This window comes from Petaurus breviceps, unplaced genomic scaffold (assembly GCF_028583685.1).
Source record: "Petaurus breviceps papuanus isolate PSGF00001 unplaced genomic scaffold, PetGlider_PUasm1.0 108, whole genome shotgun sequence".
NCBI lineage: Eukaryota > Metazoa > Chordata > Mammalia > Diprotodontia > Petauridae > Petaurus > Petaurus breviceps.
This window is the reverse complement of record NW_027185593.1, coordinates 958,819-976,952: the sequence shown is the minus strand read 5'-3', so window position 1 is coordinate 976,952 and position 18,134 is coordinate 958,819. Positions and strand designations below refer to the sequence as shown.

At 46.3% G+C, this 18,134-nt stretch overlaps 1 protein-coding gene across 6 annotated transcripts in view; it reads right to left on the bottom strand.

The window, feature by feature from the left end:
• The window catches only part of CRTC1 (CREB regulated transcription coactivator 1), a 135,545-nt gene extending 117,813 nt beyond the window's left edge, over positions 1-17,732 (bottom strand). For all 6 annotated transcript variants that reach the window (XM_069067227.1, XM_069067328.1, XM_069067368.1 and 3 more), the window contains exon 1: positions 17,534-17,732. In XM_069067227.1, the coding sequence (XP_068923328.1) occupies positions 17,534-17,659 (126 nt within the window). In that variant the 5' untranslated portion in view covers positions 17,660-17,732. The remainder of the gene's footprint in view (positions 1-17,533) is intronic.
• Positions 17,733-18,134: the final 402 nt, after the last annotated feature.

Genomic DNA, 18,134 nt, shown 5'->3' with positions numbered 1-18,134 from the left:
ACCCCTTTCTTCTCCCCCCTTCACTCCCTCACTCCTTCCTTCCCCCTCCTCTTCTCTCCTCTCCTCATGGTGGCTGCTTCACAGACCCTGGCTGAGTCTACTTGTTGTTGAGCTGAACGAAGCACTACGAGACATGGTCATATGGACTATTTCCCTTCCAAAACTCACACTCTCTCTGAAAGAGGTACCGGAACAGTAACTTAACTCTTGTGGGAAATTTATTTTCATGTGATCTGGTGCCATGGCAAATTCCTAGGATCCTAGAGCATAAGTAACCCTTTCACTTTCAGCCCCACCATGTTCTCAACACCAGAAGGGCAGGGACCCTGAAAAACCAAGCCCCTGGCGCCAGGCACACTGGCTCCCCACACACTCCTCCTCAAAGCTTTCTGCTGCAATGGCCGGTTGGGACTGGCTCACCATCCCAGCCTCAGGTACTCATGGTACGAGGAGCGAGCCTACAAAGTTTGGCGTTTTGACTTCTACACTGAATTTTTTCAAATGTTGTGTATTTTTTCAATCAGGCAAGAAAGAGGCCTTTCCTACAGCATGAGACAAACTGGATATTTACACATAAATGGGGCAGAAAGAGGAAAGGTAATATCCAGTAGTTTTTAATAATCCCTCTTCTCCCCCTATAAATGAGATATCCACAAGCTCCTCAAAATCACTTCACACACATGCAATCTCTGCAAATGTCAACAATTCATTCAAAAATAATTAAAAAGTGCATGAGACTAAGGACACCCTGTAGTCATTCAGAGACTGACAAAGTGGGAATTGACCAACAATGAGTTCACTGCTATGATGTTGTACATTCAGTCTCCAACTGCGCTGTGCCACTTCCTAGGTACAATTACAATTATTAGCAGGATAACAGGCTAGACAGCTAAAACAATAATCTTGTTTATGAACTCAGACCCTAAATTCTCTTTTAGTTTCCAGAAAAGACTTTAAAGCACTTCTCAGGTTGCTAAATCAGAGAATAAGGTTAATAAGAGTATTTTTCTCTATCACTCTAAGTTACATACTGTGCTGTGGGCAATCCAAATTATTGCACAGCTTATTCAGACAACTTTTGCTGGCTTCTAGCCCAGTCTCACTCAATGAAAACAACCAGGGTCTCAACTGATAACACTGAGTTAATCATTTTCATGTAAAGCAGTTAATGATTCTGATGCATGGGATCACAGATGTAGAACTGGAAGGGCCCTAGTCCAACCCTCTCATTTTGCAAACAAGTAAACTGAAGATACAGAGGGAATGATGTACCCAATGATGTACCCAAAGTCACACAGGTAAATAGCAAAGCAAGGATTTGAACTCAGGTCTTCAAACTCCAAATTAAGGACTCATTCCATTACACCATGACAATGATACTTTAAGGACATGTGATTTCATGAGCAATACTATGAAATGCTTCTGAGTGGTTTCAGACTGTCAATATAATAGCAATAATAATTGCTCATGTTTCTATCATGCTTTACAGTTTCATAATGTTGCTGCTGTTCAGATGTGTCCAACTCTTTCTGACCCCATGGACCTGTTATACAGTACCTGGGGGTTTTTGTGGTAAAGATACTGGAGTGGTTTGCCATTTTCTTCCTCAGTGGATTAAAGCAAACAGAATTTGAGTGACTTGTTCAGGGTCACACAGACAGTAATTGTCTAAGGTCACATGCCCAGCACTCTACTGCCTCCACAATTTAATAATAGCTCACATTAACTATAAGTTTTGAAGGTCTGAAGAGCACCTCATATATGATTTCATGTGATTGTTTCCCCTGTGACAAAGGCAGCACAAGGATTAATGGTCCCCCTTGAGCAATGAGCAATAATAAGGCTCCAAGGAAGCTGATTCCATCAGGGTCTTAAAGGCAGGAAATGGAGTAACAAATCTTGAAAGGTCACTAAGCCTCCCAAACCCCTGGTTTTTTCACCACCCTGGATTACCCATAACAACGTTTTCCAATCACAATCTACAGAAATTTCCCAGTGATTCAACAACTGTCTTGGATTCAAAGTAGCCACATCCACGCAGAGGGCCAGACTCCAAGCTGACAGGGGCAGTGGGTTCTAACACAAATGTCTTTTTAAAAATATATACCAACTAAAGCAAATGACATATAGTAAATCTTTGCTTTCCCCAATTGTTTGGACTTTCTGATGCTTTAAAAACTATCCCACAATGGTAGGCTATGGGTGGACACTTTTGGAATAAGGACACAGTACGTAGAATGTCGTCATTTTCATAATGATCCCACCCAAGGGTACAGAAAGGTACTCTTGAGAGTACCTATTACTTCTTCCCACTCAAGCACACTCCCTTTTTACCTTCAAGATAGGGGGAAGAGAAAAGACCCACTTGGGGGGCATCTATGGCTGGAAATCACTGAATTACAGAACTGGATGAAATCTTAGAGAAGGAGCCCTAATTTTACCAGGAAGATATTTAGCAATGGCCAGAGTGGCTTAGATCATGCAGCTAGCCAAAAACCAAGCCAAGATTTTAAGCCAGATCCCCTGACTCCTTTCCTTTACACCACATCTCCTTGGCCACCATGGTATCTCCTCCAGCTTGGGCTCCAATTTTGTCACACTAAGTCTCTTGCCTATCCCATAACAACTGTACAAGCATGTAGTGCTTTAATGTCTGTGAGCCCAGACTATCCTCATACAAACCCTATAAAGGGAATGGGACAAGTCCCCAACTTCATTTTACACCTGAAGAAATTGAAACTTAGAAAGGTGTCAGGGAAACAAACTGGTTCTTCTCATTCCCAATATGGGCTCTTTCCATTACACTCACTGCCCAGGCCAGCTAGCCTTCTCTTGGAGTCGTTCCAGAGGAATGATGGCCTCCAATGATTTTGAGACCTCTGGGATGCTAATCTGGAGTGTGACCTGAAATGAGGAAACAATGTCCTCTAGCCACTGCAGGCCCTTTAGCCTCTTTTTGTTTTTCTTTCCTAGAAAGATGAGAAATTCATCGGTCTCCTAAAAATCAAGGTAGCAATTTTCCAAGTCCAATCCCTTAAGACCTGAAGCTATTGGAGGGTTTTCGGGAGAAAAGCAGCCCTCTGACTTGGCCTGAATGTCCCCAGTGTCCAGGAATCTCTGTTGGGTCGGTTTCTTCTAATGTCAATGGAGGCACCTGAAGATGCTAACCTAGGAGCACCCTTTCTTTACATCCGGCAAATGATAAATATTGACTTTCTCCACTCCTCCCCTGGGCAGAGCCTTTTACTAGCTTCCCTGTTTGTGCACCTGGATCAGCCACCCAGCCAGAGATGTGGCAGCTCCTGAGGAAGGCAGAATCCATATGGGCAGCCAGGCCCTCAACTCCTGGCCTTCAAACAGCTGATCACTGTTGGAAATCACCTCCTGCAGACTGTGGAGTGGGAACCAATGCCGGGAATAACAAAAAAGGGAGGCAAACCTGAGCCCACGCCCTTTCCACTGCTGTGGGGAGGATGGGAGCTCCCTAGAAAAAGAGAGGACAAGTCTTTTCCTGTCATCACTCTCTCTCATGGAAACATAGAAGGACAAAATATTACAGCAATACAAAGTACCATCTAAACTAAACACCATTACCTCACAGAAAGGGATACTGGGAACCACAAAAGTTAAATGACTTCCCCTTGATCACAGTGAGTTAATGGCAGAACCAGGATTAAAATTCAGGTCTCCTGATGGCCAAGTCAGGGCTTTCTACCCTACACTATGTGGTCACTCAATATCATCACCAGGTTCTTATCCCACATTGCCTTATAATATAGTTACTCATGTCAGCAATTCCTCAAGCCCAAACTAGACATTAAATTCCTGGAGGGCAGGAACTGTCATATACCTCTACATCTCACAATGCCACTTTGTGACTGTCTGATTTTCCAACCCACCCTGAATATACCATGTAATAGTCCAAATTTCCATTAAAATAAAAGCACATATCAACTGAAATCTGCCATCACCATTTTAGCAGGATGCAAAAATACCAAGTACACCAAGGCTAGATATCTTCAGACCTTTTTCTACCTGACAGTTGCCTCTCCTCTTTCCAGGAGAGCCTCAAGGTGCATACAAAGAAGTTCCGCCATGGAGAAAGGAAGCACCTCCCTTTTTCCAGGCTGCACCTACCGTGTTTCCCCGATAATAAGACACTGTCTTATTATTTTTTTGGACAGAAAAACACCAGAGGGCTTATTTTCAGGGGAGGGCTTATTTTAATGAACATTGACAGCAATTTTAATAAACAGGTAAATGTGAACAAAAAAATGTACCTTTATTCAATAAGCAAATCACTGGGGAAGAACAGGATGACGCGCTCACTGCTGCAGCTCTGATTGGATGCAGCTCGGAGCATGGCGTGCGTTTCACCCAGGGGGGGGGCGGTGCATACAGAGGGTACCGTAATGTAGCATGTAGCGCAGGGGATTACCTTCACTACAGTAGCAATCTCAATAGGGCTTATTTTCGGGGGAGGGCTTATTTTCGGGATAGGTCTTATTATCGGGAAAACACGGTAGGTTTCACGGTAGGAAACACACCCTCTTCACCTCTGCCTCTTAAAAGCCCTTGTTTCCTTCAAAGCTCAGCTCAAATGCATCTCCAAAATGACCTTTCATGACCTACCTAGCTGCTAGTGCCCCTCTACCCAAATTACCCCATAATTTAATCTGTATAGACATATATGCATATATGTTGTCTTTCCCAATGAACTAGATGGTTTTTTATTTCATGTTTGTATTCTGAGGGCCCAGCTCAGTGCCTGGCCCACAAAAGACACTTATAAATGCCTGTTGATTGACTGATTGACAATCCAGACTATCCCCAAAGAGAAGTTTGCACAATTTGTACCCAAACATCCACTCCAAAAGCAACAAGGCAATCAATATACAAAAGAATTACAAATTACAAATCACAGCCTTTACCCTAGTGATATTGCTACTAGGACTAGACCCTAAAGATGTCATTAAAAAAAGGCCTGTCTATATAGAAATCCCTCATAACAGTTTATTTGTAATAACCAAAAAATGAAAGTAACCCACATGTCCAATGACTAGGGGAATGGCCAAATAAACCAATAACTCTACACGATGAAATATTATTATATTGCAAGAAATTACCAACATGAAGTCTACAGAGAAACAGTGGCCCAGAGAACAAGGAAAGCAGAGTCGGAACAGGATCCACAAGGCCTATGACTATACAAAATAAACGATAATGACTACAGCACCAGATTTTCTTTAAATGCACAGAAATAAAGAGACTGGAAGGGGGAATAGAAGCAAATGGCCTTTTTGTTATCAAGTTGAAGTTAATATGCAATGTTTAAAACATACTGAAAGTACTTTGGATTTATAGTCATAGAGCTTTATTTCATTTTTTAAAACATTGTCTCTTTGAATGTTTTTGTTGAATGACTAAGTTTATCATAAAAAATTACTTTCCTCTAACCCTCTGTCCCACCTCTTTCCTGGGCTGCTCTGAGAAAGGATGAGGAGAGTGTGAGTCTGGCTCTTTGGGAAATGCCCAAGCTCCCTTTCAGCTGGGATTCACATAAGAGGATTCTCTCCTTTGGCCACAATGCTCCTTAGCCTGGCATTCGAGGCCTTGGCTATGACTCCTCCTAAATGAGCAGGGTACTCCTGAGTCACAGAGCCTGGTTTGTTGTGTGACTGACTAATGGCAAGTCACTTCCCCACGTAGGGGATCAGTCTGTTCATTTGCAGCAAGGGGAAAACAAGACTATTTATCTGGGAGGAGTTTTTCAATCAGTCAATGAATACAGCTTTATCAAATCTAGTATATGCAGATACTGTGGTAGGCACTAGGACTCCAAAGGCAAACCAAAGAATCCCTACCCTCACCGAGCTTACAGCCCAGCCATAGGAGACATGTACATAGACAGACAAAACAGATTTAAGGAGATTGGCGGGGGGTGGGGGGTAGTAAAGCCATGCTCCCCTGGGGGTAGAGGAGAGTCAGAAAAGGCCTCCAAGAGAAGGTGGCACTTTAGGTGAACCTTGAAGGAAAGCAGGGACTCTGAGACACTAAAGTAAGGTGGTCATACTGAGTATGGGGTTGTTATAAGGAAAAAGTTTAATTAACGACAAAGCATCAGAGAAATAAGAAACTGTATCACCATTATTACAAAGATGGGGATTTCACCGATATGGGGAACTTGGAGGACAAAACTCCCTTTTTACCAATGCAGATAGGCACCTCCCTGCAATTTATAGTCAGAGAATTTGCCTAGAAAATTGAGAGGTTCATTTCCCATCTGGCTTCTCTTCTGGACTTCACAATCTCCAGAAATCTATCATTCTATAGGAGGAAATCCACTCAGGAACTCATACCTCCCCAGCCTCCTGGGGGGGGAGGGGGGGGAAGCATGGGGGCGGGGCACATCTGGGAGCTGTTCCCAGGGCATTCACCTCATAACTCCTGGTCTGCCCTCCTGGACATCATGATCTCCAGAAATGAACACATCATCCTGCAAGATGAAATCCACACTATAAGACCTCCTCTGATCATTTCCTGCCCCGGCTCCAGGACTTCAGCATGCTCCCAAGAGTACCCCCTCCCTTTTCTGCTTCTTTCTGATGTATTGTCTCCCTAGATTCTGAACTCCTTAAGGGCCTTTCTTTGTATCTTCAGCCCTTAGCTTGGGCTTGACACATAGTAGGTGTTTAACCAATGTTTATTGACTCTCTTGAGGTAAAACGACTTGCCAGTGTAAGTTAGAGGCAGGACTCCATCCAAGACATCACATTGTGCCTTGTTAGTGTTCTTGTTATTTTCCAGCCTTGTTTACACAGCCCCCCTGCACACACCATAGACCACAGCCAACCTGGCCAACTTCTTCAGCCATCCTCTTTGCCTTCTTTAGCCCCTTCTCACTTAGTTTACATTACACCTCCCATGCCTGGAGTGGTTTTCTACCCACTGGCTCCCTTCCCCCCATCTCCATCAGTGGAAATCTATCCCTTTTTGGCCCTTTCCGGGCACCATTCTTCCACAAAGATTTTCCTCAATCATTCTTCTTCCCATTACTCCCTGTCATAGGGTCACGCACTCTCAGCTGGAAGAGATCTCAGGCCCACCCACACCTGTACAGGAAATCACAGACGAAATTCCAAGCAAGTGATCATTCAACCTATGCCTGAAGATCTTCACTGGAGGGGAAGCCACGACCTCCTGAGGCAACCAATCCTATTTGGGAACAGTTCCAGTTATTAGGAAGTTTTTCCTCATACTGCGCCAAAAAAACATGCCTCCCCATAACTTCTCCCCATTGCTCCTCCTTTTCCTCAGGGCCAGCAAGAGCAAGTATAATTTCTCTGTCACACCACAGCCCCTCAAACTGTTAAAGACGATTGTCCTTAAAGAGGAGGGCAGGACTACAGTGAAGGCTTCCCATAGTAATGAGCTGGGCTCTAAAGGATCAGCTGGACTTCAACATGTAAAAAGAAAAACATTACTTGTGCATACATCTTATCTCTAATGATGATGATAATCACAGTATGGCCCTGGTGATAGATTCTGTCTTTCATCCCAATAACAACTAAATTCAGAGACAGTATCACCAGTATGGTTGCAGGAAGATAAATTTTTTCAGCAAAAGCAACTCTCAAAGAGCAGCTCTCTATTAAATCAAAAAGGGGTTGCAATATGTATCAGTGAATGCACACTGAGAAAAATCATAGATCCCTGATATACTGAAGAATAATTCCACGAAAGCAAGCCACTTCCCCTACTAGACTGTAAGCTCCTTGGAGCAGGAGGTTACCCCATTTCATCTTGGAATTTATTTCCAGCACACAGCATAAGGGTTCACACTTATCTGAATCAAACCCACAGAAGACAAAGACGAGAAAAGCACCCCTGCACAGTTTCTGCTTTCAAAGTCGGAATATAAATTCCATCAGTTAAGAGTAGGGACACATCATCTCACCTCTCACCTGCAGACTCTAAGGATGCAGTAGGCTCAACAATTAACACTAGAAGACACTCAGCCCAATTCTGCGAAAGGAAAGCTTTTGGTCTGGTTCACAAAACTGAGGAACATATTACCCAATCAAAAAGCAGAAAGTTCTGGTTTGTAGCTGCATCTTGCTTTTGGACTGAAAGCCACCCAGACTTATTTCTAATTGTCCAGAGCTCCGGCTTCCTGCTTTGCCTTTCACTTGTATGCTGGTATCCAGTGTCCAGGTGCCAGTTCACCCGCCTGGTCAGAAAGAATCCACACGACAGACATGTATTCAGGGGATGCAGGAGTAACAAGAAGAGCCTCATTAGCTGGACATGCAAGTTGCAAATGCATTGCTCAGAGGAAGCGTCATCAAAGTGGGTATTCATTTTGATGTGTATTACGAAAGCTACCAATCATCTTCGCTAAAGTGTTCTCATGTCATACAGTGAATAGAGCCCTGGCTCTGAAGTCAAAGGACCCAGATACAAATCTCATTTCTGCCAACTTGGGCAAGTAACTAAACTTCCCTGGGTCTTGGTTTCCTCATGTGTAAAATGAAAGGGTTGAACTGAAGGCCTTTAAGGCCCCTTCCAGAACCAAATCTCTGATCTATGACCATGCTGGAAAGTCTGTAAATAAAGGACGCCCATCAATCACTAAGCATTAAGTGTCTGCTGGATGCCAGGGACTGTGCTTGGAGCCAGTCATACAAACAGAAAAGTGGCAAAGTCCCTGCCCCCAGAGAGTTTACACTCATTCTTTTGGGGTGTGCACCATGTTCACAGACAAGCCAATTAAGGCTATACAAAAAATACACCAAGTGATATGTGGAGGGGGACATGAAAAACTGGAGGAATCAGGGAAGGCCCTTAAAGGAAGGGGCACTAAGCTGAACCTGGAAAAGGTCTGAGGGCTCCATAGGGTTGGAGTAAGGAAGGAAACTGTTCTATGCATAGAGAACAACCTGTTCAAAGGAGACAGGTCATGTTCAGGAAATGGCAAGCAGGACAGTCCGGCTAGAGCAGAAAATGGATGGAAGGAAAGTGAAAGAGAGGCAAGGGGAAAAGACAGGCTTGAAATGCCAAATAGAGGAGTTTGTATTTGAGCCTAGAGGCAATGGGGAAGAACATGGTCAAGCCTTTACTTCAGGAATACTAGTTTGGCCTCTGTGTGAAGGATGGATTAGAAACAAGGCAAGAGAGCCAAGTGAGAGGCTAACTGAAAGGTGACAAAGATCTGTAACACCAAGGTGTTTGTGGGGTGTGTGTAGACAAAGGGGCAGATGCCGGAGATCCCAAGAATGGCAAATGACTGGCCTTGAAGGGTGAGAGTGAGAAGTGATACTGACTCCTACACTGTGAACCTGGGCAGCTAGAAAAAAGACATTGCCATCCATGGAAAAAAAGGATGAGGAGGAGGAGAAATGGATTCACTGGGAAAAAGAAAGAGGCAGGCTTCTGGTGTGCTGCATTTATGGTGACCACATCCCATACCCCACTACCATCCAGATAAATATGGAAAGGATCAAACCAGGAGGGGAACTCCTGGGGAATGAAGTTTTCAACCATAGCCTCTTACATTCCCTCTGAAGTCAAAAAGGAATCGTAATCTTCATCAGGGAAAGAAGTGCCTGGAAGAACAAACTTCAACATCCAGGATGCACTAGAAAGAGTGTTCCACAAGCTGCTGGTTATGAAACAGTCTGTCATTTAAAAGAAGGCACAATCCTGGCTCATCCAACCATTCTAACAGCAACGCAGGGCTCCTGGTTTACCGGCCCAAAGGAACTCAACGGACTTTGAATTAAAGCCTACTAACAAACATGTCACAGGATCACAGAATGTCAGAGTCGTGAGGAATCTCTGAATACAAAATCTAAGTGTCAAAATGAGGAGGAACCTTAGAACGGAGAATAACAGAATGTCAGAGGTGAAAAGGTCCTAAAAACACAGAGCGGTCAATCAACAAGCACTTATTAAGCATCTACTGTGTGCCAGGCACTGAGGACACAAAGAAAGGCAAGGAGTCCATGAGGAAGAAAACGTTCAAACAGCTATGGAAATGAAATGCAGGATACACACGGTGTGAAGGGAGGGCAATGTCAGAGGGAGAGGGCTCAAGAGGCAAGGGAGTGGCAAAGGCCTCCTTTAAAGGCAGGTGGTGGAGGTGAAGAGGAAGAATATTCCAGCTGGGGGGCAACCGGCACCGAAACACGGAGGTGGGAAATGGAGTGTCACATGGAAGGAACAGCAAGTTAGTCCGCGGAGGGAGATCAGAGGGAGTAAAGCGTAAGAGGACTGGAAAGGTGGAAAGGGGCCAGATTGTGAGAGGCCGTACATGCCAAACAGAGTCTTGTGTCTGATCCTAGAGGTAAGAGAGAGCCCACGGAGTTTACTGAGCTGGGCAGTGACATGGTCAAACCCATGATTTGGCACCTGAGTGGAGGACAGACCGGAATGGGGAGAGGCTTGAGACAGAGAGGCTCACCAGCAGGCCACTGTAGTGCCCAGGTATGAAGTGATGAGGGTCTGCACCACAGTGGGGCTGTGTGAGCAGAGAGAAGGGGACAAGTACAAGAGATGGGGAGGATGGAATAATAACAAGGTCTGACAACACACAGGAGTGATTGCAAATGAAGCTCGAGGAGGAAGGATGGTGGTGCCTGGACAGTAATCAGAAAAATGGGAAAAGAAGACAGTCTGGGGACAAAGGTATTAAGTTCTTCTTTGAACATGTTGTGTTTGAGATACTTAAGGGACGTCCAATTCTGGATGCCCAAAAGGCAGTTAGTGAAAGAATCAATCAGCTCAGGAGTTAGTTCAAGAGAAAGATGAGGACTGGATAAATAGCTCTGGTTTATCCGCATACAGATAATAACTGAAAGCACTAATGAAATTAGCCAGTGAAAATGTCAGAGTTGGGAAGAGACCTTGACCATAGAACACAGAACTTCAGGGCTGAGAGACCTTAGAACACAGTAAGAGGTGAAAGGGCTGAGAACACAGACAATGTCAGCAGTGAAAATGCTCTGAGATCACAGAGAAGTAGTAAAAACACAGAGGATTAAGTAGCAGATGTGGTGTCAGAATGACCCAAGTTCAAATTCCAGGATCAAATAAGGTAATCTGTGTAAAGCACACTGCAAATTCTAAAACACTATATAAATGCTTTTTTGCTGTTGTTCAGTCATGTCCAACTCTATGACCCCATTTGAGGTTTTCTTGGCAGAGATACTGGAGTGATTTGCCGTTTCCTTCTCCAGCTCATTTTACAGATGAGGAAACTGAGGCAAACAGGGTGAAATGAGTTGCTCCAGGGTCACACAGTTAATAAGTGCCTGAAGCCAGATTCAAACTCAGGTCTTCCTGACTCCAGGCCCAATGCTCTAGGTACTGTACAACCTAGCTGCCCTTATAAATGCCTGCTATTATTAAACTTTGACCCTGTGCAATTTGGTTCCAAAGCACCAATCTGTTTCCCTTTCTGAACCTCAGTTCTTCATCTATAAAATGGGCATAACCCCAGCTTCAGTACGTAGCTACATCCCAGGATTCTTATCAAGCTCAAACAAATGTGAGGCACTTGGCAAACTAAAGTACTAGATAAGTGGCAGTCATTATTGTTATTACAGTGTTAGAGACAGAAGGGCTCTCCAAACAAAGAATGTCAGAAATAAGCTAGTATTTCTGAAAAAGAAGAAACCAAGGTAGCAAAATACAAAACGATCTGCCAAAGGTCACATAGGCAGGCCTCCTGCCTCCCAAATCTGGGCTCCTTTGCACCACGTTGTTCCATGACAGCACAGATAACCTAGTTCTATAACGCTGCCTCAGTGACAATTTTATGGCAGCCTGTCATGGTGTGATCTTGTGAAAGAGGCAAGTCAAGAGCCAGAACACAAGGTCCGATCCCATCTCTGGTCTCAGATCATTACTCCTGTGTGACCTCAAACAAGTCCCTTCACCACTGCAGGAGGGTTTGGGCTAGATGGCCTTGGAGGGCCCTCCCAACTCCTGGTATAGGACCGTACGATCCTGACCCTCATATGTATGTGCTGTGGAGGTTGGACAGGGAGGAAGGACAGGACCAGTCTTACCTCTCTGGGCCCCTTTCCTCCCTTCTAGCTTCTATGGTCTAAATTCTATAGACTCATAGATTATTAATTGGGGTACCCCAAAGATAATTTAGCCCCAATCCCTTCCTTTTACAGGTAAGGAAAAACTGAGGCCAGAAAGATAAAGTGACTTTCCAGAGGCCACACAGTTGGTCAGTGGCAGAAATGAAACTTGAACCCAGGTATCCCACCTCTCCAGTGCAGGGAGTCCTTCCACTGGGGCACTATCTTTACATGAAAAGGTCTATTTTTTCACCAGCCTTGGAGGAGTCTAGGCAACCAGTGCAAAGATACAAAGAAACATCCATCATCTAATTCATTCGCAAGGGTTGCTGCTACTCTGCATAGCTATCAACTAGCCTGCATTCTCAAGTTAATTAATTCAATTAAGCCCCTACTGTGTGCAAGTTATTATTAATACAGCAATGAGACAAAAGCTGACAATCTCTTTCAGAGATGAGCTAGTCGCTAAGAAACAAAATCTCTCCCAGATCCTGGTTCTACACCAGCAGATGGACAAAAAGACTTAGCCCCAGTTTCTGACCATCCCCCCAATACACACACGTAAAAACACTGTATAAAAAAAACTGGCCTGATGCCCCTACTAAGAAGTGACAGAGATAGTGGTGTGGACTTACTCATTACACTGCAATGTCTAATTATGGTGTTTCCTAAGGCTAGAAAGAGCTAAAAGTGTACTAATTACCACGGATAACAATTAGTAGAACATATGAGTAACAGTATCAGTGATTCCAACCTCAGGACTTTACTTAGTCTACACCTGTTCTAGGCAGACAGACATTGTTCATAAACATACCTCCATGGTGGGAGGACTGGATGTTCACAATCTCTCTCCACTGGTCCTGACTGTCAGATCCTACCCACCTCATCTTTCATCTGGACCCAAAAAGGTGCTATGCAGGAATGTGAACTGAGAGCCACCCCTCCATTCTGATACTAGCTGTGATAATCCAATCTGGCCACACCAGCTCTCCAAAGGGGCCTGGCTCCCCTTTCAGCAAAGGGCAGAGTAGCACAGAGCTATGAAAATGTGGAAATGGTTGCAAACAATTTAAAATCCAACAATCATTAATTAAGTACCTATTCATCATAAGACACTGTACTGGGCCCTGGGGCTACAAAAATGAAAAAGGCCTATTCTGCCCTCCTGTGCCCCCCAAGGAATTTACAATTTAGTTGGGAGCCAGGACTGGGCCATGCCCACAAATAAGTATACTACAAGCAGACTGTGATGGGGGTCCATTAAAGTTGCAAAGTGCTTTAAGAAAACCCAAGGAAGAAAGGCAGCGTGGCACAGGAAATAGAGAGCGGGTTTCTAGACCCACCTCTGACATACACTGGTAGGGACTCTGAGAATGTCCCTTAACCTCTCAGTGGCCCCAGACAACATTCTAGGATTATAAATCACAAGAGAGAGTTCCCCACGTGGAAATCCCTATACCAATGAAATCACAGGTCTAGGAAAAACACATCTGAGGAGCAAAAGACCACTTTCAAGAGGAAGGGGATTAAGGAAGGTTTCAGGAAAGAGGGGAGGCACATAAACTATGCCAAGAAGAGAAAGCCTTCAACAGGTGATATGAGATGCCATCCGGTGAGCCTGGCTGGTCCTCACATGAGCTGCTCCTCGTCTCAGCTCTGGGCATTTTCTCCTGCCTCCCCTCATCCCTCTTCACTGCTGCTTCCTTCCAATCCCAGCCAAACTCTCACCTTCCACAAGAAGCCTTTCCCCATTCCCCTTAACGTTACTGCCTTCCCTCTGCTGATTATGCTTATCACCTCCAACCTGTCTGGTCGACATCCTATTTGTACACAGTCGTTTGCCTGTTGTCTCCCCCAGTAAACTGGGGGCTCCTTGAGGGCAGGGGCTGTCTTCACCTTTCTTTGTATCCCCAGTATTTAGCATAGTAGCTAGCATATTATTATTATTATTTTTGGTTGAGTCTCTTCATTCGTGTCTGACTTTTAGTGGCCCCTTTTGAGGTTTTCTTGGCAGAGTTACTGGAGTGGTTTGCCATTTTCTTCTCCAGCTCATTTGACAGGTGAGGAAACTGAGGCAAACAGGGTGAAGTGACTTGCCCAGGGCCACCCAGCTAGCAAGTGTCTGAGGTCAGATTTGAATTCATGAGGATGAGTCTTCCTGATTCCAAGCCCTGAGCTCTATCCACTGTGACACCTATGATACAGTATGCCAGCTCCCCACTTTCCATATAGTAAGTGCTTAATAAATGTTTACTGACTGACTGAAATGGGGGGCAGTATACATGAATGCATGGAGATAGGAGATGACCATCAATCAACATGCATTTATTAAGTATTTGCTGTATGCCAGGTACTAGAGATCCAAACACAAAAATGAAATAATTCCTGGGTTCAGGGAGCTTACTTTCTAATGGGGGAGCTATATACATATTTGAGTCCTGACAAGATAAATATTAGGTAATTGCGGTGGGGGCAACAAGAAAGGCTTCCTGGAGAAAGTGGCTCATGAGATGAACTTGGAAGCAAGTCAAGGCCTCTGAGAGGCTGAGGGCAGGAGAAAGAGCATGCCAAGAGCCAAAGTCGAGGAGAGGTGGGGCACCAGGTAGGATATGCTGTGAGAAGGTGGTCAGGGTGGCCCAAAAACAGAATGGGAGGGGAAAGAAGGTGGAAAGAAGGCAGGAAAAGTCAAGTACAACCAGGTGATGAAGAGTTTTGATCAGCCAACAGAGTTTATATTTTATCCCCAAATGATCAGGTGCCTCTGGAGTCCACAGAGAAGAGAAAGGACCGTGTCAGATCTGTGTTTTGGGAAGATCAGTTGGGCAGCATATGGGAAATGGACAAGAGTGAGGGAGGAGAGCCCAGAAGTATTTGGGCAGCCAAGTGGAGGATGGACTGGAGGCCAACTAGGGATCTAACATAACAATGCAGAGATTTGCAGGTCCTGAAATCTCATGAGTGGGCAGAATGGACACGTAGGGTGCACAAGGAAGAATGTGAAACAAGGCTGGGAAGATCAGTGGAAGACTGACTCAGGAGGCAGGCCCTTCTATGCTAGGCTGAGGTCTTTGCGTCTTATCCTTTGGGCAATAAGAAGACACAAAAGCCTCGTTCGGAGCCCAGGAGTAACATAAAGTGGTATTTGTAAACCTTTCCTATAATAAAAATAGCTCATTTTCACCCACAGCTCAAGCATCCAAAGAGAAAGAGAGGGGGAGACACTACAATAACAAGAAGCATTTACATAAGGTTTTAAACCTGAGTGCCTTACAGTCACTCTCTAATTTTTAGGAACAACCCTTTAAGGCAGGAAGGACAAATGCTATTGTCTTCATTTTACAAATGAGGAAACTAAGGCTCAAAAAGTGGAAGGGGCTTGCCCTAAGTCACAGGGTTGATTTCTTCATATGTAGTCTCCCCCATTAGAAAGTAAGCTCCTTGAGGGCAGGGACAATTTTTTTTTTCTGAACATTCCTTGTATCCCCAGTGCTTAACACAGTGCCTGACCCACATTCAGTGCTTAATAAATACCTGAGGACTGACCAGTTAATAGGCTTCTGAACTGGCGCTCAAACCCAAGTCTCCAGACTCTAAATCCAAAGTTCTTTCTACTACCAAGTGGCACCAGCATGCCCCTGCTTCACTCTGGAGGTATTGAGGGGGCAAAATTAAGAGTGGGCTATGATGGCCAGGAAGGGGGCCATATGCAGACCCCTCTGGATGCACCTGAGCTTCCTAGCCTTCCAGCTTCCCACTCAGAGCCACAGAAGACATGAATCCCCAATGCTCTGTAAAAGAGACAGAGTAATTTATGATTTCTGATACTATTGTGTCACTTTTAATCTTTCAAAGGTCTCTCACCTAATTTTATCTTCAAAATCACACCAGGCGATAAGCAGAGAAGATACTGTAATTTGACAGAAGAAAGAACTGAGGCAAAGATTTGCCAAAAGGCTAAAAATACAATTAACAAAAGGGGGGGGAGGGATTTCCTGACTCAAATTAGTCCAGTAGTTCCCCAGCTGTGAGCAACAGATTTGGGGGAGTAGGGTGATCATAGAATTATTACCAAGGAAGGCAAGGGGTTATCAAATCCATAAATAAGTAAACATACCTTTTTATAGACTGAAAAAATGCTTCATACATATGTATTACTTTTTTTCCAAATACATTGGACACTATTGTGATTAAAACACAGTCATTTAAAAGTGATACTGAATTTATAGTGGATTTTTGTCATTATTTTCTCAAATCACTGGATACAAATTACACAATTACCATGATTTGGGGAGGAGAGGGGGACTGAGAAATTTTTTGATGTTAAAAAAGTCCTCATACTCAAAAGCATTACACTGCACTGACCACAGCTGCCTCTACTGGCCCCGGAAATGGGGTATACTTTGGAATGAGACCCAAGGAAGGCACCTGCATCCTCTTCCCCACCCCAAGCAGTACCCAATGGGATCAAGGCAACAGCAATTCGATAGAGCTTCCCCCTCCTCGGGCCCAGTGCGGCCGTGGGGGGAAAGCACCTGCTCCCCGAGGGCTCAGGGGGGACAGAGCTACCGGCATCTCTCCTCCTACACTGGGGAAGAAAGCACTGGTGGGTCCACCAGAGGCTCGGAGCCTTCGCAGGGAACTTGACTTCGCACAAAATACATACCTATAGACTATAAAAAGTGGAATTTTCTGGTAACAAAAATAGGCACATCAATTAAAAGTTAGATTTTTTCAATGTCCCTCACTAGCTCTTTTTGGCCAGTCGTGCCCTAGGGGGTACCTGCAGAACTTGACTCTGCCCAGCCCTGGCTCAGCTTTAGAACTCCGGAGTGGGGACACCTGTCACCTCAGGATGCTGATCGGGAGGGGGGCTTCCCCCAATCGGGACCCCTTAGGGGAGGGGCCACCTGCCTCCCCCACTAAAAAAAAACTCGTGAAGGAGGGGCCACCTGCTTCCCCTCCAAAATGCCCAGGGAGAGGGGCCACCTGCTTGCCCCCCAAGACCCTGTGGGGGCGGGGCCACCAGCTTCCTCCTCGAGACTCCCATAGGGGAGGGGCCACCCGTTAACCTTCAAGACCCCCCACACCGGGGAGGGACCACTTGCTTCCCCCACAACATCCCATGGAGGAGGGGCCCTCAAGACCCTCCGTGAGGGAGGGGTCACCTGTCTCCCCCAGGACCCCCACGGGGGAGGGGCCAAATGTTTACACACACCCACAGGACCCCACGAGGGAGGGGCCACCTGCTCCCTCAGCGCGGAGTGGGTCACTCGCCCGGCGCCCCCCGCCCCCATCCCCGCGGCCGTCGGCGCGCGCTCCCGCCTCGTGCCCGCGCGCCTCCCGTGCGCGCCCCCGCTGGGGGCGGGGAGGGGGAGGACGAGGATGATCAGGGGAGGGATGAGCGGGGGTGAGCTGGGGGGTGAGGAGGGGGCTTCTCTTACCCGGGCCGCCCGCGTCAGGCTCAGGTCCTTCATCACCTCCTCGAAGGCCGCCGTCTCCTCTGCCTGCTTCTGGTTGTGCAGAGCGATCTTCTCGCTGAATTTCCGCGGATTGTTCGAAGTCGCCATCTTCTCCTCCCCTCCCGTCTCCTCCTCCTCCTCCTCCTCCCCCCCCTCCTCCTCCTCCTCCTCCCCCTCCTCCTCCTCCTCCTCCTCCTCCAGCGAGGGCCACCGCGCAGGCGCCGGGCCGGGCCGCTGGCGGCCACAGCGCGCAGGCGCCGCTAGCGGGAACCCCGCGCAGGCGCACCGGGCCTCGCGCAGAGCCGGAGGGAAGACGCCTGCGCGGCTGGGAAAAAGCGGTGAGGGGAGGGAGGGAAGAGAGGGCGCTGGGTGCTAAGGCGCAGGCGCAACGGGCTCGGCGGCGGCGGCGGCGGCGGCGGCAGCGGCGACAGCCGAGGCTGTCGGCTGGGGGCAGCAGCTTGGGCTGAGTGCGGGCTGCGTGCTCCCGGGGCTCTAGAGCTCTGGGCAGGGGCGGGGGCGCGCGGGCACGCGGGCACGCGCCTTCCTGCCATTCTCCGCTCAGGGCCACCTGCGCGCTAGCTTC